At 34.6% G+C, this 22995-nt stretch overlaps 2 protein-coding genes across 2 annotated transcripts; one reads left to right on the top strand and one right to left on the bottom strand.

Moving 5' to 3' along the window:
* Window positions 1-1038: 1038 nt before the first annotated feature.
* Window positions 1039-2746, bottom strand: LOC106356082 (tubulin beta-4 chain-like). The gene is made up of 6 exons (XM_048771909.1): window positions 2722-2746; window positions 2635-2672; window positions 2431-2477; window positions 2238-2319; window positions 1551-1692; window positions 1039-1472 (listed from the first exon to the last, which is right to left on the bottom strand). Exons 1-6 carry the CDS (start codon window positions 2744-2746, stop codon window positions 1039-1041), a joined length of 768 nt encoding a protein of 255 aa, XP_048627866.1.
* Window positions 2747-22061: 19315 nt separating this feature from the next.
* LOC106357494 (glycine-rich protein 5-like) lies at window positions 22062-22835 on the top strand. The gene has a single exon (XM_013797155.3). It carries the CDS (start codon window positions 22109-22111, stop codon window positions 22658-22660), a length of 552 nt encoding a protein of 183 aa, XP_013652609.1. The 5' UTR covers window positions 22062-22108; the 3' UTR covers window positions 22661-22835.
* The last annotated feature ends 160 nt before the right edge of the window (window positions 22836-22995 follow it).

Here is a 22995-nt window from a genome sequence, read left to right as displayed (position 1 = left end):
AATAAAAGATTATTTATAATGGTTTATAAAACAATTAATAAGACTTTATAAAATCAGTCTATAAAGTTTTTTAAATATATTATTAAAGTATAATTCATTTATAAGAGTTTATAAAATCAGTTTATAAGGCTTTATAAGGATTATAAATAATTAATAAATATTTATGAATAATTTATGAAGATTTAGAAATCATTTATAAACCTTTATCAATAGTTCATATATATTTCTCATGTGGTGGAAAACAGCGAGATGAGGCAGCAGAGGTTCGTGGGGATATTGAGTTTGCTGTATATCGTTGCGTTCTTAGCTAAGAATAAGAGCGAGTGTCTCCAAGAAGAATGGGGAGTGTTGGAGAAGTCTCCGGAGGCGGCTTTAGATGTGGATCAGACGATCTTCGTGGCTGTTTTGTGGTGAATTATAGAATATTTCTGGATGTTGAATCGTTCTTGAGTGTAGATTTGCTCATGAATCATGATTGAACCTTACCGAGTCTATATATATAATCTTTAGTTGATTGTGGATGATGTTAATGATGTACCTCTGTTTGCTAAGAAAATATGAGAAATGATATAATTGTTTTATAAAGAAAAGGCAGAGAAACCATATCAAATTATATCATCATAATAAAATCCTTATAAGGCTTTATAAAGATAATAAATAATTTATAAATGTTTATAAATCATTTATGAAAATTTAGAAATCATTTATAAACCTTTATCAATAGTTTATATATATTCCTATAAATGATTTATAAACCTTTATAAAATCACTTATAAGAATATACCAAATATTTATAAGGTTTTATAAAATCATTTATAAATATTTAAAAAGGTAATTTCATTTATAAGGTCTTAAAAATCATTTATATGAATATATAGAAACTTTTTATAAGGGTCTATAAATCATTTATAAGAATGTTTAAAATTATTTATAAGGGTTTATAAAATCATTGATGAGGATTTGTAGAATTTCAAAAGGTAATTCTGTTATGAAGTCTTATAAAATTTTATAGAGGCTTATAAATCTGTATATAAGAGTTTATAAAAATATTATAAGAGTTAATGTTGCAATGTCACAGACGCTGGACTTGACGTTGTTCGGGATCCATTCCACAAAGTAGGATGAGTTCTTGTTCTGGATGTCAATCATCTGCTCATCAACCTCCTTAGTGCTCAGCTTTCCACGGAACACAGTGGATGCAGTTAAGTATCGTCCGTGACGAGGGTCAGCAGCGCACATCATGTTCTTCGCATCCCACATCTGCTGGGTCAGCTCAGGGACACTGAAGGCACTGTATTGCTGTGATCCTCTCGATGTCAACAGAACAAAACCCACCACGAAGAAGTGGAGCCTTGGGAAAGGGATCAGGTTCACAGCGAGCTTCCTAAGGTCGGAGTTGAGTTGACCAGGGAAACAAATACAGCATGTAACACCACTCATTGTAGCCAAGATGAGATGGTTCAGATCACCAACTAGCAAATCACACAAAACAAACAAGTCAAGACCCAAATGTTACATTAAGGTTAATATATACAGAGTCTTTTACTCACAGGAGGGGTTAGAAAGCTTGAGGGTATGGAAGCAGATGTCGTAGAGAGCCTCATTGTCGAGAACAATACACTCGTCAGCGTTTTCAACGAGCTGATGCACAGAGAGCGTTGCATTATATGGCTCAACAACAGTGTCAGAGACCTTAGGAGAAGGAAACAAGAGTTATTTACTAAAAATTAAATTTGTTCCAAATATTTTTTTACACCTTTATAAATATAAATCTAGATTTCAAGATATTGTTAAAAGTACAACTCGACGATTTATAAATCTTTATAAAGAAGTATTTAAACAAGAGTTCAATTAATTTTAGGATTTGCTTCTTTCTGTTATCCAAAAAAACAAATAAGGCTTAACTTGTTATTTGAATAGTTCTGGTTAAGATTAAGATTTTCGGATAGTGAACACTACATTTTTACAGAACTATAATTCCTTATAAATCTGAATTTTAGGATATTGTTAAAAGTACAACTGGACTATTTATAAGTTTTTATAAAGAAGTTTTCAAACAAAAGTGGATCGCATATGTCTATAAAAAACATATAAATGTGTGAACTTGGGAAGTCTTTGAGGAATGCTAGGCAAAATGAGTACAAGGAACTCAAAAATGATTTATAAACATTTATAAAAGAACTAAATGCAACAAAAGAAGTAACAAAGAACTCTGCATTAGAAGCATATGCTATTACTTCTTCAGCCTCACTCCTTCGTCTCTTTGTTTCCTCTAATTCTTGTTCATCCAATTCCTTGTAGCCACCACCACGACCTCCCCTATATGGAGAAAATAAATGAATAAGCACAGGTCTTTCAAGAGAACAGTGAACAACAGCCTATCAGGCTGAAACATAACGTTTCTTAATGCAAAACTAATTTGGCCAAAACATTTCAAGTGAGAAAGCACATTTTGATGCATTAGGAGCTTTGTCATACTGAACATATTACCAAAGAAAGCATTCGGTCAAATTTCAGAAGATAATATTGTTTCCCCTTTTCCAGTTATCTACGAGGCCATGTTTAAAGATGAATAAGCTGACACGAAGACTACTATTATCGAACAAAAATCTTATAAATGTATCCTAAATTCACCGCAAAAGCATCTATAATACCAATCCTCAGCTCGAATACTGTTAAAGAACAATACAAATGAAAGTTGTCATTGACATTGAGTCATACCGCACACCACATTCATTCTGACCATGTTTATTGGTGTTGCAGACATTACATTTTAAACGCTTAGCCCAGTTGACATTGCCACACCTGATAATTAAAATATTAGAGCAAAAGAAACGGATTGCTCCTGCTTTGAAAACCAAAGTATATGACTACTAAAGACTGGAACGGCGGAACCAAAGCATATATATACCCACAGCACAAGTACACAAAATGCATAATTACCCAATGAAAACATTCTATTAGCTAAACTAGTAGAAAAGTAGTATAAACTTCTATATAACATAAAATATACACATATCGAGTTGCAGTTAGCCCTGAAACTACAAGATATTCACCAAATTAACAAACTTTTCCAAATTAACAAGGAATATCAATGGATAAACTGAAGCAAGAGACACATACTAAACTAAGAATTCATAAGCAACCCAAAGATAAAAGCATCTCACACTGAGACAACTACCAAACAAGCTTATATGTCTCATTTAGACTTACAAGTGGATAAAGGAGGGTTCTTTCAGCATTCTTCTGATTACTCTAAGCCGAAACCAAAAACGATATCCAAAAGCTTTAGTGATTGCTTTTACGGAATTTTGGTATAAATTGTAAAACTAAGTTGAATCGAGAAAGTAAGAAGGAGATTGAAACAGTGGAGCTTCCATGGAATTCATAAACACAATCGAAAAAACTTGATGGTGGTTAGTCGTCTTTCATTCATAAGCACTATGTTCTTGATCGATAAATTTATAAAGTTTTATAAATTTGAGATTTGAAAACTTTATGAGAAAGACTTCGTCTTCCTTCTCAGAAATTGATCGATTTTGAGAAATCAAAGATTAAACTACAGAAAGAGACGAAAATCACCATATATTATTATCCTCTCACCTTTGTTACGCATTCGTCATGTTTTGTTCGTTTGAGCTTGTAGTCTTCGCCAAATCTCGTCGGACGTCAGCGTCTTCAAATCTCGCCGGAGTCGTCGAATCTCGCCGGAGAAATCATCATAATCGTAGAATCTCCTCGGAGTCGTGAATCTCGTCATTCAATTTGGGAACTGTTTGAATCGTGGGAGAAAGAAAATAGGTGTATGTTTGATTAAATAAGGGTATAATGGTACTTTAGCCATTAAAATTTTAATGGTAAAATTAAAAAGTGTAAAGTTGAAAAGTGGTATTAGGAAAGTGGTATTAGTGGCAATTCCCCTTTATTGTAACTGACTCGAAAATATATTAGTAAGTAATAAAAATTAATAACAAAGTAATATGTATTAAACAAATCACTATATATATTACTTAAACCGAATAAGAAATATAAAAAATAATATTATAGAGCTAAACAATATATAATACTAAAATAGAAATTATATATTTAAAACATTTGTAAAAATATCAAATACATTTACAAAATGAAAAAAAATATCCGTACAGATGTGCGAGTTAAAATCAAAACATATTTTGATGATTTTGGTCCTTAGGAGTTATTTTGTGATAAAAAAATTTTTAGTGTTATCCTAAGGTATATTCTAATTATATTTATATTTTAACAATGTTTTCTAAATATGGCATGACTAATTACTCTTATATCATCATTGAAATAAATTTTCTGTATAAATATTTACTTTTGAAAGACTTTTGAAATATATTAATAACTAATAACTCAAATATCAGTGTCACCAACTAAAGTAAAATATATATATCACATTAACAAAAAACAACTAAATATAATTACAAATATTTTTTACATCAACTTATATATCACATTTCGTATATATATATATATATATATATATATATTATCAAAATTAAATGTAAGTGTACATTGATAAATGCAAAATTTAAGAAATACTAATCAAATATAAAATTGTTGATAGCTGAATGATTAAATTTTTATTTATCATTCTACTATGTTAATTAACATATTTATTTTTACCAGTTTAACATATTTTAACTAAAACATACAAAAACCAAAATTTATTAGCATTTAGGGATAATTTGTAAATTACTCGATTAACAGTTTTAAATTTGAAAATTACACCTTCTATTTTATTTTTTGAAAACTACACTTTCTTAAATCTGAATTGACTTTTTTACCCAGATTAAATATTTCAATGAAATTATGATGTACATTCGAAATTAAGAATAATACTATTGTTATTATTATGTTTAAGATAAATTTGTGGGTTGAGATAAATATGTTCTTTTTACCATTTAAAATTTTACAATAACAAAATATTATAAAATAAACAAATTATGATTTGTTTTGATGTTATCAGGATTCATGAAGTTTATATATTTTTTATTTTATTTTCTTAATCTTATATAAACAAGTCATGTCTCTTTGCATTATCTACAAAATATTCGTTTCATAAAAGTTATTATCTATCAAGCAAGTTCTAAATGTCTATTCATATATGTGCTTAATTTGTTTGACTTTGAATATGATGTGATCCAACAACACTAAGAAACACTGATTTTTTTTCTGACAACTTGATCTATATTATTGCAGCAGTAATTGGTCTGGGCACATAAAAAATTATTAATAAAAGAACAAGCTTTAGGTACATCCAATTTCGAAAGATGATCTGCGACTTTGTTGCTGTTCCGTGATATCCAAATGAAGTTGCAAATTTTGAATTTTGATGACCAAAACCCAATGTCTCGTCCCAATTATGAAGTGTGAAGTTCTGCTTATTCCCCATAACCAAATCAAACCACTCTTTGCAGTCCCCTGCAAACATGGCTTCTTGATAACCTTTACTCCATGCATGCTGCATATAGCACAAATGAGTGCATGTAACTCCGCTTCTGAACTGTCCGATGCGTGACCAAACATACTTTGACCTGCTCCGATGTATCTTTCATAACATTCCCTGAATATCCAACCTGTCTTCACTTGATTCAGTATACTTTTCCAACTTCCATCATAATTGCATTTAATAATACCCTCTCGTGGTTTCTTCCATTCTGAAATTGGTGTACTAACTTGATGATTCTTTGATTCTTCTCTTTGTAAAGCTGATATCTTGCATATTTCTATTGTTTTATCCATTCACTCATGTGCATTTTGATCATATAGATTAGGATTTAGCCATGTTTAGGTTGCATTTTGCATACATGAGTCCTTATCAGGTATTGGAGTACCACATGGAGTTCTTGGAGACATTTGGATGCATTTGGAGTTCAAAAGAAGTGTTTAAAGTGATCATTGGGCGAGCAGCGCATGGGAGAGACCAGTCCGGAGCGACACAATCAAGTCGCTCTGATCTCCCTATCAGAGCGACCTTACCAGAGCGACAGGGAGGAGTCGCTCGCGTTTTCATCACTCGGAGACGCGAGAACGAGTCCGGAGCGACCAGTCCGGAGCGACACAATCAAGTCGCTCTGATCTCCCTATCAGAGCGACCTTACCAGAGCGACATGGAAGAGTCGCTCGCATTTTCATCACCCAGAGACGCGAGAACGAGTCCGGAGCGACCTCTCGCAGCGACACAGCGAGGTCGCTCCCGAAGCCTGGAGCGACTTGTCGGAGCGACGAGCCGAGGTCGCTGCGCGTCTTATTTCTACTCGAACTTATGATTTCTCAAGGGCCTTTTGGTCATTTCATTGTGCACGTTTTTATTTTCTAAACCTATGTTTTAATACTCTGTAAGCCACCAGGAGGCGGATTATCTTTGTTCTTAAGAAAACCGCCAAAAACCTTTGGAAAGTGATCTCTTTGAATCAATTGATCGGTTTTGTTATTGAAATTATGTGTTCTTATATCAATTTTCTGTGTTTCTCTACATGATTAATCTGAAATCCAATATGGGTTTAAGAGGAATCATGGAGATTAGTGAGTAATCACCTTTTGAATTCATGGGTTAGGGAGATTAAGAGTGATTAGGTTAAGGCTAGGATGTTTTAGTGTAGATCATTCATATCTCCTTGCTAGTGGAGTGAACATAATGCATCTTCTGAGTTGGCCACTCAGTTGTTGATCCTTAGGCATTTCTCACCCGAAAGGTGTTCGAGGAAATGCCCGAGATAACTCTTCTAAGCTTTTAGCATATTTTGCCAAAGACATTTGTTGTTAGAGGTGCTAAGATAGCCATTGGACTTGCTAGTTATGATTGCTTTTATATTATTCAACCAAAGACATTTGATGTTTGAATTGTGTTAGTAAATGAACATTCATCTAGACATAGAGTTTGTTTAGGATTGTGTCTAAGCTTAAGGTTGATAGTTTGATTGATCGTTTGCCATCCTTAGTTCGAAACTTGATCACCCGAGGTCTAATCCCTATATCCATGAGTTCTCTTTTCCCATAGTTAAGAAAGTATCATTTAGTTATTCCTTTTAGTTAGTCATAGTTTAAAAACCCATCTAAATCATTGGTTGCACTTAGATTAAGTGATTACTTGCATTCTCGGTGCTTTGATATCTCTCAGAACTGGTTCGACAATCATTTATACTACAACATTTGTCTTAGGAGCCTTGAAAACTCCTAACATCAAATTGGCGCCGTTGCCAAATTTTGAGTAGATTTAAACATTGAGATTTAGTCAATTGCTTGAGACTAAGTCATTTTTATTTTCTTTTGTTACTGATTCTTTTTCACCTCCCTTTAATCTACAGGTGTATGAACTTGCGGAGCAAGGGTCCATCAAACCTAGTTCCACGAGCTGCAGACATCAGAGCTTTAGAGAGAGAGTGTGCTAGAAAGAAAAGAGAAGAAGAGCAACAGGCTCAACTGCAAATATTGAACATTGATATGGGAGACGTTCATCAGCATGATGCGGGCGTCAATGGCGCTAATAACAATGCTCCAGCTAACCAGCAGCGAGCAGCTCGACCCATTGGCACTTACGACCGTCCCAACATTCATGGTCATAGATTGGGAATCCGAGCACCCGCTGTGGCAGCCAACAACTTTGAGATCAAATCAGGACTCCTCAACGTGATCGAGAACAACAAGTATCATGGCTTGGCTCTAGAGGATCCATTTGATCACTTGGACATGTTCGACAGCTACTGTGGGTTGTCAAAAACCAATGGTGTGTCCGAAGATGCCTTAAAGCTCAAGCTATTCCCTTTCTCTTTGGGGGATAAGGCACGTCAGTGGGAGAAGTCTCTACCCGCGACTCCATCTCTCTCACTCCCCCCTCCTCTCACAAACTCTCAAACTCCCTCAAACTCACCCACACCAAAAATACCAAAACTTTCTCAATTCTCACCCAAATCAACTAGTTCTTGTCTCTAAATCCAAGCTTTCGCCCCTATAGCCTATTCCTCACCACCCATTCACCATTTCCTTTCATCCAAAGCAAGGTATTGAGTTTTTAAATTCAAATTCGTAGGTCCATGAACCCTAGGATTTGAAAATCGAAATTTGGTCATTTTCTTGCTAGATTGTGGTGAAATAGACTAGGGAAAGCTTATCTATCAAGTTGGGTTGTTGGATTAATGGTGAAATTGAGTTTAATTTGCACTTTGGCAAAATCAGGGTTCATGGATTTGGGGGTTTTCGAATTTGACCTTAATTGGGTGTGTTTGTGGGTGAACTAGATGCGTTAAGATGTTACAAGAGTGAGAATTGTTTCATTGTGTTGAACTTGAGTTTAAATTGATAATTCATTTGCTAAGTTCACTTTTGCAATTTTCACTTGCAAAGTCTTGTCCTTCTTTACTTCCATCTACTTATCCCTTTTCAAGTTTTTAATTTTTCAGGTGAAAATGGTTAAGAAGACAAAGAGAAAGTTGGAAGCTGAGAGGCAAGAAGCTGAAAGACAAGAGTTTGCACTAAGAGGAAAAGCTTTAGCCTGCGAGCCAACTGGTTCAGGGACGCAGAGGACTGTTCGACAGCAGACTTTGGCTGCAAGGAAATCGAAAGAACATGAGAAGAGGGCAGGGAAAAGTGTAGCAGTTCCCACCCATGAGGAAAGTGAAACTGAGAGTGGTGATGAGCAGGCACCTACGAAGAAAGCCAAGATGTCAAAAGGCAAAGGGGTTGCGGTTGATCTAGATAGGGCGAAAACTCCATCTGTGGAGGAGCTGTATGATCACTTGAAGAATGGGGTCACTTGGACTCCAACCAGGTTCGCCGACCTTGATCTGCTGAAGGAGTTGGGTCTTGAATCTGACATTAAGGAGATGCTAGGACATTTGAAGATGCCAAAACTCCTCACCATGGCATATCCTTTCTACAAGGATGTCACTTGTCAGTTCTTATCTTCTCTTGCGGTCACTTACCATGACACCGCGCATGTGAGGCAAGGATGGGGCAAAATCAGTTTCAAGGTCAATGGACGAGAATACAACATGAACTTCAAGGACATTGGGAGGGTCATGGGGTTCCAAGACCTCGAAGACCACTCCCTACCCAAGTGTGAGAACCTCCCCACGGAGCTTTGGAAGTTGATCACTGGAAACAAACACTCTACCGGGGCTGACAAGAACTCACACATCCGACACCCGTCTGTACGTTACCTCCACAGGATGCTAGTCCATGCTTTCTACCCACGGAAGCAAGCTGGTACGGTTACTGAGGAAGACATGCGACTGCTCTGTCCGGCTATCCGTCCCTACGCCCAACCTGGAGTGTTACCCCTTCCCAGCACAGACATCTATGCTACCTTCGGGATGGTCAGCTTCTTTGTGGACCGTCTCCAGCACTACAGAGACTGGGCGTGGTACACCACTGATTCGCGCCCAAAGATGGGAATAGGTGGAATGATCACACCACTGCTCCAATTTCTGAATGTTCCCTTGGGAAAGGACGCAGCGGGGCCTAAGTTCATTGATGGCACCTACTTGAGGATTGCCACCTATTTTAGTGGGATGTATGGGAAGGACTACGTCTACCACTACTACTTGCAGGGCAAGCCAGTCGAGGTGGTTCTTCCAAACCGTAACCTGACGAGTTTAGAGATATCTGGAGCTATCAGCTTCAACATTTCCCAGGAGTACTTTCTTGGAGAACACGGGCCTCTCGATCCAATTCATGCTGCTCCATCAAGGAGAAGGAGTGTCCCTACACAACCTGACTCGCCTGTTGCAGACACATCTGAGCATATCTATGGACCTCCGCGCTACTACTTCAAGCCACATGACGGAGTTCTTCCCCCTGGAGCTCTTCGTGATGCTCATGACCACATTGGCCGCCTTCAGAGGTGGAACAAGGCTCAGGACAGAACGATAGAAAAGCTGAATGATAAGTGCAAGGCGCTAAGCAAGACAGTAAAGAAGCAGGCAAAGACTTCAGCCAAATTTATGAAGAAAGTAGCTGATGTCTTAACCAGGGGAGGAATAGCTGGATGTAGCTCAGCAGATTTCGCTTTCGTGAACACCTCAAACCCCCAGCCTCCACCTCCGCCTGATGCTCTTGGCTTCCCCCTCACTGCTGTGCAGCTTCAGCGTAAGTGAAGGAACCCACCCACTCAACCTTCCACTTCTGGTAACAAATCCCCATCCCTCGCTTCTTCTGATAGTGAGGACGAGATTGACGAGGTTGAGAGCCAGCCATGGTATGGGGACTCCGGTTCAGCATCCGGTGGTTACTACACCACCTTCCCACCTGACGACGACGATGCTGGGGCATCTGCCCCCACCTACTATCCATAGGAGGTACTTCTTTCTTTCCCTTGTATATACCATTTCATTCTTGCATGTTAGTTTTCTTTTTGCTATCTCTCTCTTTACTTGACAACACATAGACTGTGTAACTCAAGTTTGGGGGAGGTACCAAGCATTTGATCATGTTTGCTTTGATGTTGTTTCATGAAGTCATGCATTGCATACTTATCTGCATAAAAAAAAATCATTTAGTTTGCATCATTTGCATTTCTAGAAGAGTCTAGAGCATATAGGTTGCATTCACTTGCATTGGGAGCAATGATTTTAAATGCCTTGTAAAGAACACTACGTTGCTCCTGAGTAGCTATGCACCTCTCGAAAAGACTTGTATGTTTCGAGCCTTGAAAAAACTCTTCTTGAAACTTGTTGATTGCTGAAACTCAGTCTTTGAAGCCAACTACAACCTTATTTAAACTGAATGAACTTAATGCTTCTTGCTTAGGGTCCCTTGTGTACTGAGTCATGGCTATACACACTTGAGTTGTCACATCTTTTATGCCAATCTTTTTTGACAAACTCTAGTGGTAGACCACTCCCAAAACCTTTCCTTCCTTTTAAGCTTTCATTGTTTGATGAGTGAGGCCTTTTTCGGAAAGTCTTACATGTGCATAATGTTAAGAGTATCGGGAACGACAATGCTTGATCTTCATTCTTGCTAGATTGGACACTCTATTGTCTAGCTATAGGTGGGGGTGAGTGTTGTGATCATGATTTGGGAGAAATGAAAAATGAAAAGAATAGACTCTTTGTGCTTAAGTGAATTGTTTTATTGGGATAAGTAGAGAACCTCCAGCTCAAGCTCAAGTTTTGAAAAGTCTTGGCCCCCAACCTAAAAAAAAAAAAAAACGAAAAAAAAAAGAAGAAAAAGAAAAGAAAGAAAAGGGGGCTAGCAAAGTTGTTAGGAGCTAAGAGACGTTTTGAGGTTGTGAAAAATCCCTTATAAATTTCAAGGAAAAAGAGTTGATGTTTTTAGAATCTTTTGGTGAGAGGTGTGAGTTGGGTTTGACATTGGGGAGTGATTGTGTAACTTATATGTTTGGGAAAAGGGTAGAACAATGGAAATTGAGCATTGTATGCATGAGTTGGTCCCTTTCTTAGATATATTATGTGCAATGTCAAGGCTACTTGTTTTGAGAGTAAACCACTTTAAAAGATCATGGATTTTTAACCGTTTGACTCACTAGAATAAAAACCTTCCCTTTACTCAACCAAATGATTCGGACCAATTGACCATTTGCAAGAATTTCACTTGATGTCTTATGCTTAATGAATGTGAGAGTTGGTTGATTTGAATGTGTGGATGCTTGATGATGAGTGTAGGGGCAAAAGGAGTTGAGATAGGCCTAGAGAAGCTAGAGTGTAATAAGAGAGTGTGCTAATTGTGTTTGCTAGTTGTGTTTCTTTTGGCTATGAGCTCCCACCTTCAACCTCTCTCCCCATGAGTTCTAGAAAGTTCACTTGTGGACAAGTAAAGAACAAGTTTGGGGGAGTTGATATCTTGCATATTTCTATTGTTTTATCCATTCACCCATGTGCATTTTGATCATATAGATTAGGATTTAGCCATGTTTAGGTTGCATTTTGCATACATGAGTCCTTATCAGGTATTGGAGTATCACATGGAGTTCTTGGAGACATTTGGATGCATTTGGAGTTCAAAAGAAGTGTTTAAAGTGATCATTGGGCGAGCAGCGCATGGGAGCGACCAGTCCGGAGCGACACAATCAAGTCGCTCTGATCTCCCTATCAGAGCGACCTTACCAGAGCGACAGGGAGGAGTCGCTCGCGTTTTCATCACTCGGAGACGCGAGAACGAGTCCGGAGCGACCAGTCCGGAGCGACACAATCAAGTCGCTCTGATCTCCCTATCAGAGCGACAGGGAAGAGTCGCTCGCGTTTTCATCACCCAGAGACACGAGAACGAGTCCGGAGCGACCTCTCGCACCGACACAGCGAGGTCGCTCCCGAAGCCTGGAGCGACTTGTCGGAGCGATGAGCCGAGGTCGCTGCGCGTCTTATTTCTGCTCGAACTTATGATTTCTCAAGGGTCTTTTGGTCATTTCATTGTGCACGTTTTTATTTTCTAAACCTATGTTTTAATACACTGTAAGCCACCAGGAGGTGGATTATCTTTGTTCTTAAGAAAACCACCAAAAACCTTTGGAAAGTGATCTCTTTGAATCAATTGATCGGTTTTGTTATTGAAATTATGTGTTCTTATATCTATTTTATGTGTTTCTCTACATGATTAATCTGAAATCCAATATGGGTTTAAGAGGAATCATGGAGATTAGTGAGTAATCACCTTTTGAATTCATGGGTTAGGGAGATTAAGAGTGATTAGGTTAGAGCTAGGATGTTTTAGTGTAGATCATTCATATCTCCTTGCTAGTGGAGTGAACATAATGCATCTTCTGAGTTGGCCACTCAGTTGTTGATCCTTAGGCATTTCTCACCCGAAAGGTGTTCGAGAAAATGCCCGAGACAACTCTTCTAAGCTTTTAGCATATTTTGCCAAAGACATTTGTTGTTAGAGGTGCTAAGATAGCCATTGGACTTGCTAGTTATGATTGCTTTCATATTATTCAACCAAAGACATTTGACGTTTGAATTGTGTTAGTAAATGAACATTCATCTAGACATAGAGTTTGTTTAGGATTGTGTCTAAGCTTAAGGTTGATAGTTTGATTGATCGTTTGCCATCCTTAGTTCGAAACTTGATCACCCGAGGTCTAATCCCTATATCCATGAGTTCTCTTTTCCCATAGTTAAGAAAATATCATTTAGTTATTCCTTTTATTTAGTCATAGTTTAAAAACCCATCTAAATCATTGGTTGCACTTAGATTAAGTGATTACTTGTATTCTCGGTGCTTTGATATCTCTCAGAACTGGTTCGACAATCATTTATACTACAACATTTGTCTTAGGAGCCTTGAAAACTCCTAACATCAAAAGCTAAACTCTATTCACTTGTTTCGATTAAGAAACACTGATTTTCATTCATCCGCTTATTCTTTTTCTCTACGTGACATGATAACCCGATAAATTTGTTTGAACCAATGATTTAATTGTTATATCAACAAACCTCTTAATGAGATGAGAGGAAGAATCTATGAAACTAGAGAAAGAAAGAAAAAAATTCAGAAATTTGAGAGACGAGACCTTGTCTTGAGTTTTTTTTTCAAATATTAAAAAAGTTTAAAATATACTAAAAGATATTGTATAGATACTCCAAAGATTTTTTTTTGTAAACAATCCTTATTTGTAAAACTGTTACTTTAAATATAAGATAAATTAAGAATTGAGAAATATTAAAATTGGACAATCTGGTAAATTTATATATACTATAAGTGTATTTTGTTAAAAAATTAAACAATGATGTAATTTTCAAATTATAATCCCATGTGAGTGTACTTATCCAAATTTTCCCTAGAATTTATATATTTATAAAACATATATAATATTGATAGATTATTAAGTATAATATAATATAAAAAATCTTTTGAGAAAAGTAATTTAAACTCTATTTAAATTTAAAAAAAAAATGAAATAGTGAAACTAAATGAAACGAAACAAGACTACAAAAAAAATATTTATGGTTTTATTTTTTTTAAACAGATGAAATTAAAACATAAAAATAATAATGTCTAAGTGTAGACTATATATATTATATTTAAAGACAATAATATATTTAAAAATATTATTTATGTGCTTGGCGCAAAAAAAAACTCTTAATTAGTATATGACTCTGAGTTGTGTTTTAGGTGTCGATTGGTAATTTGGTATATTATCCAAATCCTCAAATTAAATTAACTAGCATGTGGGATGAAATTAAACCTCCCAAATATATATACACTGTATAATGAAATTGATGATTACAAACAAAAGTTTGTATGAGTATGACTATTACATAAAATTTAATTTCATGACTTATAGAAAATAAAAATATTGGATGTAAGAACATTCACATAGCTGGGGATCTCTCAGATTATATTAACTTTAAGAACAAAATAGAAAAAGAAAAGAAAAATGACTCTTCTCAAACAAAAGAATTCGAGAAATCCACTAATTTTGTTTATGTTGATGTATTGTGATTTTGCATAATTTTAGTTTTGTTATTTTAATGTATTTGTCCATTTAACCTGCATTTGCATTGTGGAACCTTTGAACAAGGAACTTAAGAAAAATGGATCATTTAGAGAGATGTAGTAAACAAAATGAAGAATTAAGAGTTGGAGGAGCTCCTAGCGGCCTCTACCTAGACTGCTAGATTCACCTATCTGTAGCGGCCTCTTCTAGCTGCCTCAACATTGGCCGCTAGAGAAAATGAAGGAAATTTCCATTTAATCCAAGGAAACTCCATTTTATTCAGGGATACATCGGTCTAATTAGCAGCTAAGAAGCAACCGCTAGATTCAACCATTCCTAGAGGGTACCCTTGCGGCGTCAACAAGGCCGCTACGACAACTTAATCTTGTTGGATTTTGAGTTTTTAGTACTTGTCTTTGTTAAGAAAACTCATTAGAACTTGTATTTGTTAAGAAAAGAGATCCTTTAATCTATTGTATAACACTAAAACCTTTGGCATCTTTGGATTTTATGCAATTTAGTACTTTTTATTTTATGTTTATCTCATCTTTAATCTTTATTGTGTTTTTATCTATCATGGTTTTAAGTGTAACTAAGATGATTTGTGAATAGACTTCAAATTTGAATGAATATTATTCACAAACTCATTTCAATGTTGAATTTATTTTTTACAATTTGATCATTACACTTTTACTTTTCTTTTTGTCAAGAGATCATTACACTTTTAAATAGGTTTTTAAAACTTAAAATATCAATAAATGTGTTTTAAATTTAAAGCAAATTATTAGTACTTTCATTAATATAAGTACAAACTTATATAAACTATTATATATTCTATTAAAACTAAATTTATGTATATAATAATGATTTAGTTAAAATAAAATTGGGTAAAATTTGTAAGTTTGAAAAAAATTGAAGCATTATTAGAATTTAATAATAAATATTAATAAAAAATTGAGAGAAAAATGAAAGGAATTATTTGATAAAAATTCAAACTTATTTTGAATTTATATCATTTTGAAGGAAAATAAAATGAGAATAACTCTTGAAAATACGTTAAAGTAGAGCAATAATTCTTGACTCGGATCGCAGAGATTTGCTTATCTCCCGCGCACAAAGTTGTCAAGAGCAATTTTTTCACCTCAGCATGTAAAGTTGTTAAATGTATGTTCAACCATAAAATTGAATGATTCATCATATATATAGTCTTTAAAATTCCACTCTAAGACACTAATGTACCATAATCAATCCATGAGAAATTATATTGATAAACAAAAATTTGAAATATCTAAAAGAGACTGTTTCAATCAATTTGTTTAGAGGATCATCCCAATCCTTTTTTAATAGGTTGCTTTCCTACAACATTCTATTTTAAAATAATCAATTTGTAAAGTGTATATACCAAATTCTCAAATAATTATTAGAAATATAATTGTTATAATTAAAATACTGTTAGCAAGGATAATATCTTGTTTATAATATTATCCAAAAAAAATGTTTGTAATTCAAAAAAAATTGCTCATACCAACAATCTTTTTTTTTTTTTTTGAATTATACAGAGGTATCCTGGCCCCACAGAAGTGATCCAGACTAGTCACGTGTTGCCACGTGTCGGTCCTCTGTCCCTGGCGATGCCGAAATGTTAATTCCCCAGTGGCCGGGATTCGAACCCAGGTGGCGGTACTCACAGCTGTAAGTCCTTTACCACTAGAGCTAGAAGCCCCGGTTATATACCAACAATCAAGAGATAGACTTGTAACATAAATAAACCAAAAGTTAAATCCGAAACAAATTAAATACGGTGAAACCCTATTTTCAGCAGCACGTGACCAATAGTTAGTGGTGAAACAATCAACCTTCACACAAAGTCACTTGCGGATCAGAAAAACCTCTGTCACAGCTCAAGACTCAAACTCAGCAAAAGAACTTGGCATGAAACCCAAAAATGAAAAGGGAGCTATTCCTGTTCTTCCTCATATATAATAGAGACCTGATCAAGTAGTTTTGCTATTAGAGGTTGCAAAGAGCGGTTTTCGCTTTCTGTAATACCCCAACTCGTTCCATTCACTATTTCAGAAATAGTAGCCTTTCAACAGATACATAACCTATGAAGCACGTGGACGGCATTTTTTTGACGTCTCCCGTACCAGATTTTATGTTTAGCTAGTCGTCAGACCAAAGATAAATACGTTAGTTAGATACTTAGATCTTTAACAATTTTCTCTCACCCAAGATTTTTTATACCTCATTTAGCGTTTCCAAAAGATCCATATCTGAGAACAAATATACAGTTTGTATCTAATCTATATAATCTGAGTCAGATAGAGTAATTCAAAGCTACCTAAATCAGAGTTAACACAAAAAAAAACCTTGGAAGAATCCCAAAGTCGACTAATACAAAACTTCCTTCTGCTTTTGGATAAATAAACAATATCCTTTCAGAATGCTTTAGCCTTATGCATATCATTTGGTGAACCAGTAAACAAGTATGCTAACTCTAGAAATTGACCGTGCTAAAAATTATCGATTTAATGAACTGTAGTCGATCTGCAAAAGAGAAAAATATGTGCGACCGTTACAGAAATTACTCTTATTCAATCCACCAACGGCTCAAAACTACCGCTCCATACTTTTGTTCTCTGAAGTGTGTGAAGACTCGTTTTTAGTTTTATTTTGTAACCAGAAATTTATGAGTTTCATAAATCTACTCGGACCGGAGATCCAACATCTTTAAACAACTGGTTAAATTCTGTGTCTTTTCTGTCACTTCAACTCTTGACCCTGAAATTTTTTGTCTTTTTATGTTGGTTATTTAGTAATACGAATTGCAATACTGACACGGGTTGTGTGATTGTAAATTTGTAAGACATATTTATCAGGAAAAAAGATGTTGTATATCACTACGCAGATGTGCCATGCCTTCATGTGTAACCACCAGCATTAAAATGATTAAAACTTCTTCCTCGCCTTTTTTGTTAAGATTTTCTATCGATTAAAAAGAACTTATTAAATTGTATCTAGATCTGATTTAATTAACCCTTTAATTTAATGGTGTAAAGTTGTTTTCATATATTGAACTGTTGGGACCACATGACTTTGACAACTATTATTGGACGTTAAAATTATAGATGAGAAAGTAGATTAACTAAGAAGAAAGCATTTAATCCAAAAAGAGCACCAAGATTTGAAAACTTCTTGGCTTATAGCATATTATTCTATTTCACAAAATAGTCACCGCGAATAATTTTCTTCAACATAGAATTCTAAAACGAGAATGATTTTATGCATTGCAGCAGTGTAAGGCAGATGCCGATTCTACCTCTTCCACGCCAAGAAAGATGAGAAGAGTAAATTTAGTGAAAATTGTGATTTCATATATTATACTCCTCTATATAATATGGGTAAATATATAAAAATAAATACCGTCAACATTACAATGTATCGGAAAATATATTAAAAAAAATTGGCTTTTTGCAAATATAACTCAAAACTCAAAACTCAAAGCAAACACAAAACCAACCTATAATTTTTTCGGAACTTTCATTGTTATTTTTATTTTATTTTTTTGAAATTAAGTTTTTTACTCTCTCATCTTCATCTTCTTGAAGTATTTACAATATTGTCATTGCCATCAATACACCAACCACCATGAACAACCAATTTGATGCTCTTAATGCACATAAAAATGGATTTTGACTCCTTCTATCTCATTTTTTATGAACTAAAAATAACATATCTTTCACTTTCTCTCTATATTCATCCAAAAAAAACTCAAGATTTTGATTCTAAAATGTTTAAGGTTTATAGAACCTTTCAAGCTCATACTTCGTGGTCATTAACAAGTAGGTTGCTTTGGTGGTGAAGTATTGTGTGGTTGGAAAAGCTAAACAAGTTATTTCTCTGGTTAAAGCTATGAAATCATTTTTTTCCAGATCTTTCCGTCATATCTCCGAAAAGAAGAGTTACACGGAAGTCTTCTGGTCAATGCATAGATTAGTTTTACAATTGACTTTATGTGTGTCTTTTAGAGACGACTTCTTTGGAAGTCTTCCGTTTTTCTTTGCCTTAAAAAAAATTAGAGAAGACTTCCCGGTAAGTCATCTACGATAAACATATTAATTTTGCATTTGACCGGATTGTGTCAGAAATTGAACTTTTCCTAGACAACTTACACGAAAGTCATCCAACAGAAAAATAAAAATTAAATATTTAATTTTACTAGATGACTCCAAGTAAGTGGTTCCAGGTCACTTTTGCAATTGAAAAATAAAACTTAAATAATTGATTTTATCCAGACGATTTCCATGTAAGTCTTCCGGTAGACGATTGACACGAAAGTCTTCTAGGATTTTATTCTGAGATTATGGTCAAACATTGGTTATTACAGAAGACTTATATGTAAGTTGTCTACTGGAAGATTTACATAGAATTCGTCCGGATAAAATAAAATATTTGTTTATTTTTCAATTGCAAAAGTAATTAACCTGAAACGACTTACATGGAAGTCGTCTAGGATACACATGTTAGTTTTGCATTTGACCGGATTGTGTTAGAAATATGATTTTTCGTAGACGACTTACACGGAAGTCATCCAACAGAAAAATAAAACATATAAGTCGTCTAGGAAAAATCAAAATTCTGACATAAAGTCAATTGCAAACTAACCTATGCATGGACCAGAAGACTTCCGTAGAAGTCGTCTACGTCAACGTTTAATAAAATTTCATTTTCTCTAAAACTATAAAGACTTTTAAACATTTTCTTGTTAGTTCATGTATATTAGTCAATATTGGGGCTCGTGAATGAAATTAATAACTTAATGGGTGATAATTATGAGGTTAACAACATACAACATTCATGCTTATTAATGTTTCTAGCTAATGAAAGAAGACTTCCCCAAAAGTCTTCTACGTTAGTTTTAGTAAATTTGTATTTTCAACTTAAAGATATATATTTTTTAACTTTCAAAAGTGTTAAGTAACCTCAAGAATATCAAATCATATATGGTTTAATATGTCTTCCTTGATTATAAGATATCTTTTTAACTTTCATGAAATTTGAAATTTTAATTTCACTTAAAACTTGAATTTTCCGCTTAAATTTTCTCTTATATTTAAATTTTCCGCTTGAAAGTTAAGTCTTCTGAAAAGTCTTCTAGAAGACTTCTCAGGAAACTTCTAATGAAACTGTTATAGGTTTGAACTAATGTAATGTTTGTTCTTTTGTGAATTTGACTATGTGTTCTTGTGAATTTTTCTCTATTAATTAGTTGTAGTAAAGTTGACTAATTTTTTTGTGTTATTGTGTTTTGCTATTGAAGTTGTATCAATAATTTCAATAATGTCAAGTATTTTTGGCAAGATAATATTGTAGACATGAACATATTTACCAAATTTTTTCATTAATATCTTTTCAAATTTACAAAAGAATTCACAACTAAAAGAGTACACATACAAATTACAAAACAAACCATAAACAAAACTATTATAGTTCATTCCTCTACAAAGACAAGCTTAAACTCCGCTTGACATGGGAGAAGACTTTGTCATAAGACTTCCAAAAAGTCATCTAGTGCATTAAATGTTAGCAGACTTCTAAAAAGACTTCCCTAAAAGTCTTCCAAGTCTGTCTTAGATCTGAAAAACTTGCATATCTAAAAGCATTCAAATGACTTCAAAACACAGAAAAAATTCAAAAAATAAGGTAAGAGCTTAAAACAACCAAATGAATTTTAAAAAACTAAGAGATTTAAGCAACAAGAGGTTACCAAATAAAAAAATATGATTTATAGATTTACCTTTAAAGGAGTGGTAGATGAGAACCATGTAATGAAAAATCTACAAAATAAGATGAATTAGTGAGAATGACACGAGACAAAAAAAAGATAAATTGATATAAAGTTTTGTGTTTACAAAAAAAAATGATAAATTGTGAAAAAGATAGGAGTTTTAAGCAACCAGAGGTTACCAACTGAAGAAACCCCAACATATAAACTTACTAAAACACTCATATCTGAATTGAAAGAAGAGACATGGGAGAAGACTTTCAGAAAGTTTTCTAGTGCATTAAATGTTAGAAGACTTCCAAGAAGACTTCCCTGGAAGTTTTCTCCATCTGTCTCAGATCTGAAAAACATGCATATCCAAAATCATTCAAATGGATTCAAAACATAGAAAAACTTCAAAAATAATGTAAGAGCTTAAAACAACCAAAAGAGTTTTCAAAAGATAAGAGCTTTAAGCAACAATAGGTTACCAAATAAGAAAATATGATTTATAGATCTACCTTTAAAGGAGTGAAAGATGAGAACCATATAATGAAAAACCTGCAAAACAACATAAATCAGTGAGAAGACATGAAATAACTATAAATTGATATAAATTTTCGTGCAGCCATTTAAAAAGAAGAAAGAGAATGTGTAATTTTCTTTATAAAGGGAGACAAGAATGCCAATAAGGTTAAAGTTTTTCGATTAGAAGAGTTTCAAGTAAGTCTTCTAATAGAAAACTTCCTAGAAGACTTACTTGAAAATCTTCTAGAAACTAAAATATTTTTAGCGGGAAACTAAAATATTTTTAGCGGGAGTTAGAAGACTTTCAGGGAAGTCTTCTAACTGATAAAATACTAATCACCAGAATACTTCCTGGAAGTCGTATAGACCCTAAATATAAATCTTAAACTCAAATAACTAATTAAATAGAAACAAACACTTCATTAAAATTAAAAAGTGTTTAATATACACAAAACTAAAAAAAATATGTCAAAATTTTATTTTTCAAAAAAATGTTAAGCTTCCAAAATCTAACCCAAGAACACATACGATACTACAACATATGTTGTCAAATCCTAAACCAAAGAATATCATGATTCACTACTTTCACTCAACTATATTGAAAATAATTTAATTTCATTATATTTTAATTTATATCACTTACAACTGTTTATATTTATATGATTTCAATTTTTTCCCCGTCAAAATATTTTTTACAAAATTTATAAAAAAAAAATTAAAATCTACTATATGAGAAGACTTACAGATCTCGGAAGACTTGCAAAATCTCATAAGACTTTACGAGGTTATATTCGTAAAAATAAATTCTGATTTTTTGTTTGGTCATAACGAATTGATTGTAATTTCACTAGTTTTTTGAGTTAGTTTTGTATTTGATTCAAGTTTGAGATACTTTTGGAGTTAAAATCAAGTTTTAAGTCATATTTGGCAAATTCCCAAAAGAAATACCGTCAAGATTACAATGTATAAACACATGTATAATATGGATATTACAAAATATAATAAACATGTTAAGAAGACAATTAATAACTCTGAACATAGAATAATTAAAAACTCGGACGCATCAAAGAACCCTATAGACAAATTTAAATGTGAAAGGCAAGAAACTTAGTACCATGGTGTTAAGTAGTACTAGCACAAAGACTGAAGAAGGGGTCTACTACATGTGGGTGAGTGACTAGTTAGTCAACATTTGGTAGTTAGAGATTGCATTAAATTTGCCAACATGAATTAGATGGGCAGATGAATTAATGATGATCATTATTCACTCTAAATCTTTACTATTCTCACCTTTTATTTAATTTTTAAATTCTTCATCTCTAGCTACATGATCTATATATAAAGGCCTATTCAGCGGATAGAGTTCCTCATCATCACATACACAAACAAAGTTCAAAATGGCTTCCAAGTCAATGCTTCTTGTTGCCTTACTTGTCAGTTCTTTAGCTCTCACTTCATTTGCTAGTGTCCCTAACAGGAAGCTTAAGAGTGGTCTCGAGGATCAAAAGACGTTCTTCCACCATCCAGGCGGTGGTCTTGGTGGAGGCGGTGGTCTTGGTGGAGGCGGTGGCCTTGGAGGAGGAGGCGGCCTTGGTGGAGGAGGCGGCCTTGGTGGAGGAGGTGGTCTTGGCGGAGGAGGCGGCCTTGGCGGAGGAGCTGGTGGCGGTTTAGGTGGAGGAGCTGGAGGCGGTGGTGGTTTAGGTGGAGGAGCTGGAGGTGGAGGTGGTTTAGGTGGAGGAGCTGGTGGTGGAGCAGGAGGAGGATTTGGCGGAGGAGCTGGAGGTGGTGCTGGTGGAGGTGCTGGTGGTGGATTTGGAGGTGGAGCTGGTGGTGGAGGTGGACTCGGAGGTGGAGGTGGAGCCGGTGGTGGATTTGGAGGAGGAGCAGGTGGTGGATTCGGTGGTGGAGCGGGTGCTGGTGGTGGTTTCGGCGCCAGCGGACTTCCATGATGAGATCTATATGTGTAACGTTAAAGGATGGAGTGCAATGCATGGCAACGTATTACAAAAACAACACTAAAAAACAATTTCACCTAAATTAAGTCATTCATTCCATCATTTTGTGTCATTACGTTGTCATTATTATCGGGCTCTTAAGAAATAAACGAATTAGTTAAAATAATAATTTATCGAGCTATAGTATACTAGCCTTATTCAATGGTTTCTTTGATCATTTATTTCAATCGGCTATTTGTCAACGCACAAAGTGAAAAAATTAACTTATAAAACCCTAAACAAAGTAAATGTAACATTAACAATGTGACGACGAGGCACGACAATAACTA

The sequence above is a fragment of the Brassica napus genome, unplaced genomic scaffold (assembly GCF_020379485.1).
Source record: "Brassica napus cultivar Da-Ae unplaced genomic scaffold, Da-Ae ScsIHWf_1320;HRSCAF=1886, whole genome shotgun sequence".
In the NCBI taxonomy this organism is placed as follows: Eukaryota; Viridiplantae; Streptophyta; class Magnoliopsida; order Brassicales; family Brassicaceae; genus Brassica; species Brassica napus.
Note: the sequence above shows the minus strand (reverse complement) of the source record. Positions and strands in the feature narration are given on the sequence as shown.

Excerpts from the sequence above, each read along its gene's own strand:
- LOC106356082 (XM_048771909.1), bottom strand. The coding sequence starts at position 2,746 with ATGGTCAGAATGAATGTGGTGTGCG. Across the intron at positions 2,673-2,721 it reads CAGAATGAATGTGGTGTGCG|TATTCGAGCTGAGGATTGGT; the intron begins GTATGACTCAAT and ends GTTCTTTAACAG. Across the intron at positions 1,473-1,550 it reads CAAGCTTTCTAACCCCTCCT|TTGGTGATCTGAACCATCTC; the intron begins GTGAGTAAAAGA and ends GTGATTTGCTAG.
- LOC106357494 (XM_013797155.3), top strand. The coding sequence starts at position 22,109 with ATGGCTTCCAAGTCAATGCTTCTTGTTGCCTTACTTGTCAGTTCTTTA.